The 10,444-nt window shown below is 38.1% G+C and overlaps 1 protein-coding gene across 2 annotated transcripts; it reads left to right on the top strand.

Annotated features, from left to right (window-relative positions):
* Window positions 1-6,156: 6,156 nt before the first annotated feature.
* Window positions 6,157-9,755, top strand: LOC147854351 (putative E3 ubiquitin-protein ligase BAH1-like 2). Of its 2 annotated transcripts, XM_087331731.1 has the most exons (6): window positions 6,159-6,432; window positions 7,638-7,887; window positions 8,218-8,463; window positions 8,976-9,113; window positions 9,192-9,250; window positions 9,441-9,755. In XM_087331731.1, the coding sequence occupies exons 1-6, from the start codon at window positions 6,242-6,244 to the stop codon at window positions 9,544-9,546; spliced, it is 990 nt and encodes a 329-aa protein (XP_087187857.1). In that variant the 5' UTR covers window positions 6,159-6,241; the 3' UTR covers window positions 9,547-9,755. The 2 variants fall into 2 exon arrangements, with proteins under 2 accessions (XP_087187858.1, XP_087187857.1); XM_087331732.1 differs by lacking the exons at window positions 8,976-9,113; window positions 9,192-9,250; window positions 9,441-9,755 and adding an exon at window positions 8,554-8,956 and having other exon boundaries at window positions 6,157-6,432.
* The last annotated feature ends 689 nt before the right edge of the window (window positions 9,756-10,444 follow it).

The following is a 10,444-nucleotide window of genomic DNA, read 5'->3' as shown; positions in this document are numbered from 1 at the left end:
GATTTGGGAGCTTATGCTTTCGTACTCATTGAGGTGTGCTTGGACCGAATCGGATTCTTTCATCCGCAAGTTGTAGGGGCGCCGGATCAGAAACATCTTCGTTGCGGCGACCTTCTTTTCGTAAGTGTCCGACAGTGTTTTCCACAGTTCGAATGCTGTCGTACACGATTGCACCGTAAAGTATACCGATTCCGATAGGTGCATCCGAATCGTGGCGCGGACGATTCTGTCCAGCTTCTGCCACTCAATTGGTTTGTATCCTTCTGGAGGTTCTTCATTTTCGATGGGGTCGATTTGCCCCTTGACTATGAGATAGTCCTGCATTTGTTCCTTCCAGAAGTTGAAGTTCGATCCATCGAACTTTCGTAGACTCATTTCTGACGAGCCGGATGTTGATGCCATCAAATTTGGTTTCGGTTGACGAAGCTCGGTTCGGAGTTGACTACGAACCTTGTTGGAGTGCAGCCGGTTGGCTCACCCGATATCGTTCTAGTCGGATTTGAACTCGAGTCGGTTCGGCTTCGGAACTTGCTCGAATTGACTCCGGTAGCTTGAGGGACAGAACCGACTGGTCTTCCCGAATGTTGCCGAGTCGGAGTGAGCCCGGTTCGCTTCGGATATATATGCCGAATACCGATTATTGAAACCGATTATCTGGACCGATTCGGCTTCGGGTGACTGCAGCGACGAGAGAGATGGATCCAACTGATCCTCTCGAATGTCGATCAGCCGGATGAAGCACGAATTGGGGTTGTTGTCTTGAGACCGATCTGCACCGAGTGGTTACAATGAGCGGCGAGCAGCGTTTGATGACCTCTTCGGATGCCGTTTAACCGAATGGAGCACGATCGTGTCAAAGTTGCACAAGGGGATTTCACCTCGAGCGGTTACGATCACAAGGAACGGAGTACAACCTACTGGCTTACTCCAAGCAAAGATGATCTAACGCGATGAGATGCAGGCCTCGTTTTTCTTCTTCTTCTCTCTTCTTCGAATGACGCAGGAAACCGAATGCTGAGACGACGGCCGACAGCGGATTGAAGGACCGACTACTGTGCAGGCTCTGATACCAGATGTTGTAGACAAAGTCGTCTGTGCGGAAGATCAAGAAGCATTCGATTGCTGTTGAGTACATGCGTATGACAGTTTGTAGGTCGTTGCACAGAGAGAGAGAGAGACAGAGAGACAGAGAGGCACAAAACAAATTTCTATTTCACAAAGCAATAATACAACACCCAACCTTACAAAAAGGTTACAAGGTCACTATATATAGTGACCGACTTAGGGCAACTACCCTTTATGCTAATTACATAAATGGCCAAAACGGGATAGTGTGAATACGTCCATTATACACATGTATTCGATAGGGACTGTGGTCGTAAGAGGGATGTGGGTGTGTATCTTCTCTCCATAATCTGCTGACATGCCTCCATTGAGGCGGCGAAGGACGTCGTGCCATGGTTGGATGTTGAGTTTGAGCAGCTCTTCAAGTGTGAACTCTATTTCTTTGGCGAGTATAGGTCGTAGTTGGGGGTTGTCAGTCATGAAGGTGCCAGTGTAGCTCTGTACTTCGCGTAATGTGAGTCGTAATTTTAAATTTAATATTTGTTGGAGCAAGACCGTGTTGACTTCTTTGATTGGGGTAGATTAGGAGATGGGGGTGTCGGTTGGTGTTACGACGAGGGGGGGTTTCCTCTTGTCATTTCCTCTTCATGGGTTCTTTAGCCATACTACATCCTTGTTGATGCGTTCTTCTTCATGATTGGTCGTGGTGCAATCCAAGTGCTTAACAAAGGTCTCCTTCGAAGTCGATAGAGACATCGTAGAAAGGCCGACCCACCGGGCCGACTCAGAGATTCAACGAACAACTGAACTCAAACAAGCCGACAACACACCCGCCGACTCCGAATCGGTAAGAGGTCCACTAGTTGAACTCGAAGACAAAGCCATCAAAGACAAAAAGGCAAACTCAACAAGGGGCGAGCCGACCCACCCAAGGCCAAAGGGAAAAATAGAACCGAGTTGGCTAAGTCTTCTACCTCTAAGTCAATTGATCCCGAAGAAGGGGAGGATGCCATGACATCACCGAAATCCTACTATAGGGACGAGTCATCTAATAGGACTCCTGAAGACAGTTCAAGCAATTATGATCGGCCGACCGAGTCGACTGAAGAAATCGAACTGGCAAAACCGGCTCTCAGGAGATCCGAATGAGTCAAAAGGTCAACAGAGTTCTATCAACCGGGCCTCAACTATGCCAACTACACCAGTGCAGGTGAACCAAGCACATACGAAGAAGTTATAATTGCACCAAATGTCGATACATGGCTACAAGCCATTTAATCCGAGATGGACTTGATTCGACAGAATCAAACATGGGAGTTGGTCGAACTACCAACATGAAGAAAGCCACTACCTTGGAAATGGGTATTCTGATACAAATATGTATCTGATTCAAAGAAGCCCAAATACAAAGCTCAGCTCGTTGCGAAGGGGTTCAAGCAAGAACATGAAGTCGATTATGACGAGATATTTTCTCTAGTTGTCAAGATGACCACCCTTCGACTCCTACTCAGGCTCATGGCGACAGAAGACCTAGAGCTAGAACAAATGGACGTAAAGATGGGGTTCCAACACAGAGATTTGGAAGAAGACATCTACATGTCTCAACCGGCCGGCTTCACGACGACGGGGTAGGAAACTTACCTCATATGTCGATTGAAGAAAAGTCTCTATGGCCTAAAACAAGCGTCGAGGATACCAAAAGTTCGCCTCCTACATCAGGCAGCTTGGATACCGCCGATCTGACTCCGACCCATGTTTATATACTCGGCAACTGGCCGACGAGTCCCAGATCTATCTGATCTTATACATCGACGACATGCTCATTGCATGGAGCAATCGAGTAGAGATCGGAAAAATAAAGTGAAGCCTTCACAACAAGTTTGCGATGAAGGAACTTGGACAAGGCTGACACATGTTGGGCATGAGGATAGAGCGAAATCGGAAGACACGGACTCTTCGACTCTCCTAGTTTGACTACATCTGAAGGGTGTTGAGACGTTTCAACATGGAAAATTCCAAGCCAACACCAACACCGCTTTCGACGTCGATCCGACTATCGGACAGAGACTCTCCTTAGATGAACGAGGAGAAAGAGCTTAATGGAAAGATACCTCGCGCATCAGTCATAAGAAGTATCATGTATGCGATGGTGGTGACTCAACCCGACCTAGCCTATGTCGTAGGGGTCGTTAGCCGGTACATGTCAAACCCAAGACGGAAGCATTGGGAAGCCGGCAAGCACATCTTCAGGTACCTAAGAGGAACCGAAGATGCACAACTGACTTTCAAATCCGCAAATTCGACGTCGAAGCTACACCGACTCCGACAAGGTCGGAAATTTGACAATTGGAAGTCAACATCAGGCTACACATTCACCTATGGAGGCAGCACCATATCATGGAGGTTGAAGCTGTAAGAGTGCACGGCCCTGTCAACCACAAAGGTCGAGTACCTAGCAGCATTAGGCAGTGAAGGAAGCAATCTGGTTGCACCGACTGTCAACCAACTTCTCAGTAACAAGTTGAACCGACCATCCAGCGCTTACCATCTACTACGACTCACAGAGCGCAATACACCTCATTAATAATCATGTCTATCATGCGAAGACAAAGAACATTGAGGTGCGATATCATCATATTCGGGAGCTAGTAACCGAGAAGAAGCTCGAAGTTCAGAAGATCGACACTGAGGCGAACATCGCTAATTGCCTGACAAAATCACTCCTAGATCAACGCTTTGGAGCACTAAAAACACATTCACGTTCACAAATGGAAGGATAAGTAATATTCTATCTAATTTTGGGGCTTTTTTGGCCATTTCACAAAACACCTTGATACTAATATCACATGTTCTCGAAAACTTGATGAAAAAGCTAAAATTTTGGCCAAATACAAAAAGTAACTTTGTGTATTTTTAAGGAGAAATTACAACTAGTAGTATTTTAGATCCTAATGAAATCATAAACAAAAGATTTCAAAACAATCAACTTTTTTATTTCATTCAATAAAATGTTGTCTAAATTTGTTACATATCGTTGCACAAAAAAACATTTAGGAATTATTTGCATCACTATCATCGTTCCTTTCATGAGAATCACCACTATAGATAATATACAATTGTGACGCTTCCTCCTAATTTTCAAATGTACCAATCAAATCATTGTCTTCACTAAATGGTGTCTCCATATTGTGTGCACTAAATCTTGTTCGCCTTCAATCTAAGATATCTTCTAGACTTGGTAATATCTCTTTTATTATGTCTATTGTTGTCGTCCTTAAACATCCAACTTTTGTCAGTGTAAAGTCATACACAATGATATCCACCTCACTAATGTCAATGATAGATGTATTACAAAGGTTTAATGCATCACCACGTCCAAAACTTTACCAATGTAGAATTGGTGCCCTAGGTCATGGCCATAATGGTAGATGTATTACAAAGGTTTAAAGCATGACCACGTCCAAAACTTCACCAATGCAGAATTGGTGCCCTAGGTCATGGTCAACTACATGTGTAACTATTAATATCCCCACCTTGAGTTCTTGCAAGTTTCCTTGTCACCTAAGCTATGATTGTGTTGTCATCCTTAGTTCCACATAAATGTTTCTCTGTTGTAGATGAACCAAACTATGAAGATCAACATTAAGTGCTTGAAGTGGTGATTAAGAACCACGAGAATATTTTATAGACCACATAAATGACATTTGCAAGGTTCAATTACCATCAATACAATTATTAATGGTTTTTTGTTAATCAATGAAGCACATGTTCACCATAAGGTGTCTTGTTGTGCAACATACTTCTTTGCACTATCGATATGCATCTTTTTCTCTTGTAAAAATAAAGATTTTAGTACAATTTGAGTTCATGTAAACCCTAAACCTCTTTTATTTGAAAAAGAAGAAGATTTATAAACATGAACTCCATACATTGTATCGAATTGATGTAAAAAACAAAGATTTCATCACAATTCCATACAATGTATCAAATTCATGTTCAAAGTTTTTTTTCCCAGTTTTAAAAATAAAAAAATAAAAAAATCAAGCTTGAATTGATGAAAAAACTAGATTTTTTACCACAATTGAATACAATGTATCAAAGTCATGTTAAAAGTAATTTTTCTTAAACATGAATTCGATACATTGTATCGACTTGTGATGAAAACTCTGGTTTTTTAATCACTTCAATTTTAAATTTTTTTTAAAAACAAAAAGACCCAAAATAAGTAGAAAAAAAACTTTTTTTTTAAACCCCAAAAAAAACTTTAAACATGAACTCGATACATTGTATCGAGTGCTTGTCAAAAAATAAGATTTTCAACACGAACTTGATACAATGTATCGAATTCATGTTGAAAAGTCAACGTTTCAACACGAAATCGATACAGTGTTGAAAAATAGAGTTTTCAAGATTCCATACATTGTATCAAGTTCATGTTTAATGTTTTTTGGGGGTTTTTTTAAAAAAACAATTTTGATTTTTTTTCTATTTATTTTGGGTCTTTTTGTTTTTTTTTTTCTTTAAAAAAATTGAAGTGATGAAAAAACTAGAGTTTTCATCACAAGTCGATACAATGTATATATCGAATTCATGTTTAAAGTTTTTTTAAAAATAATAATAATAAATAATAATAATAAACAAAAAAAAATTAAAATATTTTACTTTAAACATGGACTTGATAATGGTATTCAATTGTGGTGAAAAATTTAGTTTTTTCATCAACTCAAACTTGATTTTTTCATTTTTTTATTTTTTAAAACTTGGAAAAAAAAACTTTGAACATGAAGTTGATACATTGTATGGAATTGTGATGAAATCTTTGTTTTTTACATCAACTCGATACAATGTATGGAGTTCATGTTTATAAATCTTTTGCTTTTTCAAATAAAAGAGGTTTAGGGTTTTTACATGAACTCAAATTGTACTAAAATCTCTCTTTTTCCAAGACTTTTGGAATATTATAATAGGATTAATAATAGATAAACGAGGAAATTAAATCGATTTATTTATTTATTAAGTAGCAAAATCTAACACGAAATGTTAACGAATGAAGAACTGTTTTCCTTCTTCTATTTTTCCTTTTTTTTCTGTGGGTTTCTCTGTCGCGATTTCTCGTCATCGCCATCGCCATCGCCATCGCCATCGCTCCAGCTTCATATATGTATATGCTCCCGCCATGAAGTTCAACAAGAAGTTCTCTGCGTACGTGGAGACGCAGAGAAGCCTCCTCCCTGGCGTCTCCAACGTGGAGTTCAAACGCCTCAAGAAGCTTCTCAAGCATTGCCCGTTCCATGGATCTAGGTACCAGGCGGAATTATCCTCAACTCCTGGTTCTTCTTCTTCTTCAACCGCACGATGTCCAGGTCTCTCTCTCTCTCTCTCTCTCTCTCTCTCTCTCTCTCTCTCTCTCTCTCTCGTTCGAGACGTATGAAAACATTACTTTGTTGGCAAAGATTTGAATGCCTTTTCTTGGAGGGGGGAAGAGAAGAGATGTATGAAAATCTTACTTTTGTAACATGAAAGATGTGGGGTGATAAGTAATGCATGAATATATCGCCTCTGGTGCATTAAAGATTTGAGAGTGATAGAGAGGTGTTTGTGTGTTGCAAAAATTTGAGCGAGGGAACAAGAGCGGGTGAGTGAGGCAGAAATTGGTCAATATTTCATTTTTATATATGCCTTTCAAGATCTCTTTATGTGTTTATGCGTCCGTGATTCACTTCAGATTTCATGTATTGAGTGGTTGATTCTCACTACTTATTTATTTTCAAAGACTGTAATAGAAGCCATTTGTTTCCAAAATTATGGTTTAATACCTCTAATTCAATGCGTGTGACATCGTTATATATATTCATTAAGTTTTGTTTGAAACAGATATCAATTTTAGGTGCCATGATCAAGTGCATGCTTATCCTTCTCTAGTTTTAGAGCAGAATTTTGTTTCCAAAATGGATGATTGCTATTCTTTCTACAACAAAAAATGTAATAGAAGAAATTTGTTTCCAAATGTATGGTTTAACACCACCATTGTAAAGAAGAATCTCATGCTTACTCGTTCATGAGGTTCTGTTTGAGATGTAAGAGACTTGTGTTCTTTATTCTGTATTAAATTCAAGTGCCATGATGAAGAGGAGGATTATCAGTGTGTTTTAGGTTTCGAGAATCAATGCTCTACGACTTCGAAACAAAAATAGTAATAGATTATTATTATTATTTTGAAATTCTGGACTATTATTTTAGATATTTGATGAAGTAACCATAAATGAATCTATTTTTCATGAAGCATTACAGTAATCTATATTTCGAACTTCATTCGATTATTCGTTTGGTTCATATCTAACATTTTGCATCAAGTCACAGTCTGCTAAATTTAAACCCTTTCTAGTAATCTCTCGTGTTTGATACCTTGGATTTTAGGATGTCAAATGAGTAAATTTCTTTATGGGTATTGGATTGAATAAATGATCAATTATTTTTTCCTGGTCTTGTATTTCAGTTGAAAACTTGTAAGTGTGATTCAAACTGGAAGTCTTTAAGAATTAATATTAAGAATCACATCTATTCTTCTTTACAGAATGTGACAACATATTTTTCCCCCTCCTAATGGAGGAGATAACTGATGTGCTGGGAAATTTTAACTCTCGAGTACAACGGCTATTAGATGTCCATCTTGCATCTGGTCTGCAGAAATTCGCACTTCGATTGAAATACAGATCTTCTTTTGGTAGACCTCCAGAGATGTTTGATGAGGGAAAGAATCTTGCAAGCTATGTTTCTATGAATGCCATGGCACTAAAAAAGATTTTGAAGAAATATGACAAAGTAATTATTATATTCCTACCACGATATGTATATATATTATATAAACATCCACGAGAGAGAGAGAGAGAGTCAGCATCACATTTGAATGTTAATCGTAAAAACAACCAATTGTCTGTGCTTGTGGATACACATGTGTCTTTATGTGTTGTGTAAATGCAGCTATTATATATGATTGTGTGATTTCTAGTGTATGTTTTTTATGATTCTCTTTTAGTGCGTCAAGTGATCATTATAGCCAAATCTTCAAGAGATTTCTGAATTTCATCTACACTTTCTGTGTATGCTTTTGATGTGGATGCATGTTGACACAAGAATTTACCCTTTCTGCAGGTTCATGACTCAACCACTGGTCAAATTTTCAAAAGCCAATTGCAAACAAAGCATGTGGAACTACTGCAATCACCATGGTTGGTTGAATTGATAGCCTTCCATTTGAATCTCATAGATAATATGAAGTCAGATTCAGAAATTGCTTCTCGATGTGTGTGTGATTTTGAGGGTCCAAGGCCAACTCTCTCTTTCTTGCTATCAGATGCTATCAAATTAGAAGTTGCTCTTACATGTTCTGTATGCTTGGTAAGTTACAGTATCAGTTGCATTAATTCTCTCTCTTTAAGCAAGAAACCTTGAGAGCAACATTTTAACAGTTAATTGAATCTGTTATAGGTAAATACACATCCTTACGATTTTATAACTGGGATTGTGTTGTCTTGGTTGCATTTGAAAAAATCTCTTCCTGTCTGGGGTAATTATGACACTCAAGGTGCTGATCCCCCAACAATCAGAACTGTGTCAATGTGTAGTCTCAATACTTTTATTGAGCACAATTCCTCTTCCATAGTAGAAGGAGAAATTCTTAAGATAATTCCTTTATGGACAGTCCTTTATCGTAAATAGTATGTATGGAATGTGGCAAGAGCAAATGTAGAACTCCTGCTTCACTCTTATCTTATCATTCATGACTGCATATGTTAATAGTCGGAATTTGGCAACCTTTCTACTAAGACTCAGAACCTTATGTGAGTTTTTTGTGACTGATTTGAATGTTCAATAATACGGTTTTTAACAAATTTTGTTGATATATGCAGGAGATTGTTTTTGACCCTGTATCTTTGAGATGCGGACACATGTTCTGCTATACTTGTGCTTGTTCAGCCGCATCAGTTTCTTCTGTAGAAGGGCTGAGATTCGCAGATAGGAAAGCAAAATGCCCTCTTTGTAGGGAGGTGAGGATCTTCAGAAACTTTTTCAATACAATCAATTCTCAAGCTTTTTATAACTTTGTGGATAATGGTTTTGTGTAGGAAAACATAAATTCAGGTGCTGTTCAGTTAGTAGAGCTCAACATGCTAATAAGTAAAAGGTAAGAGGGCTTAATTTGCTATTCTAAAACCACAATGCTTTATATGTTAGAATGCATGTAGCCCAAGAAAAGTCAGATAACAAACATCATGTTTTTCACTCAATTATCAGATTCAACGAATATCTATTTATGTACACCATGAAAGCAGAGTTTTGGCCTTACTAGTGTTGAACCATTTTTCTTGCTTTAGGTGTCATGATTATTGGGAGAAAAGGCTCCAGGAGGAACGTAAAGAAAGACTCCGACAAGTTAAGAAACATTGGGATCAGCAATGCCAAGCTGCACTTGGGTTTTAGCTTATATATTCGTTTTATGTACAAAAAAATAATGTAATATGTACGCTTTCTTTATGGTTAACGCATTCGGATTTCAGTATGGACCAATTTGAGCTGGGGGACACGGCATGCCATGTGCCTTGCTTGAGGTGGAGGGCAAATTAGCAACATTCAATCTACATACACAAGATGTTTGTCTCTCAATTTGATACTTTCTGCAAATTTCTTGATTCTTTTATGTAACTAAGGGAGTTTTTGATACGGAGTGTAGGACACAAAGCAGAATGTACAAAAACATTGATAGTGAAAGGACTAAAGTCGTTGTATATATATTTTGTATATTGTCTTTTGTTGCTTCTTTTAATTGGATACCCAGATAAATTAGGCTTTTTTTGTCAATTATTCCTTATTCCCCCTTCACTATATCTATCAAGGTACTAGGGTATTTATTATATTGGCTAAGCTTCTAAAGTTTTACTACCGAGATTTAGATTGTGTTTATGGATTTATGAACTTGGCTAGAACTTTTTAGAACATTGACACAAACATTTCTGATTAATTTATAAAATGTTCAAAAATTCAAGATAATGCGTATCATTGTAACTCGTCTTCTTGACTATGAATAGGAACATCCTCACAAAATATCATTGCTCTTTATTTTGATAGGCAAACATCTAATCGAGCCAATGATAGTATTAATTTAGATACATTCTCTGCTCATTAGTATGAAATGTACATTTGCAAAATACCTTTGGTGCTTCAAGAGTGAGTAAATTGATGGTCTTGGCTTGTTAGTATGAAGTCTCAAGTGAATAATACTAAAAAGTTAGTTGAATTTTATATTGAATTGAGAGATTTACCAATTTCTCTAGAGTTTGTGAATATGATTGAATTTCAATTTCAAGAGGCATTGGATGGA

This window comes from Azolla caroliniana, unplaced genomic scaffold (genome assembly GCF_043228905.1).
Source record: "Azolla caroliniana isolate FFs.n. ecotype wild unplaced genomic scaffold, voAzoCaro1.0.p SCAF_15, whole genome shotgun sequence".
Classification (NCBI taxonomy): domain Eukaryota; kingdom Viridiplantae; phylum Streptophyta; class Polypodiopsida; order Salviniales; family Salviniaceae; genus Azolla; species Azolla caroliniana.
This window is presented reverse-complemented; position numbering and strand designations above follow the sequence as displayed.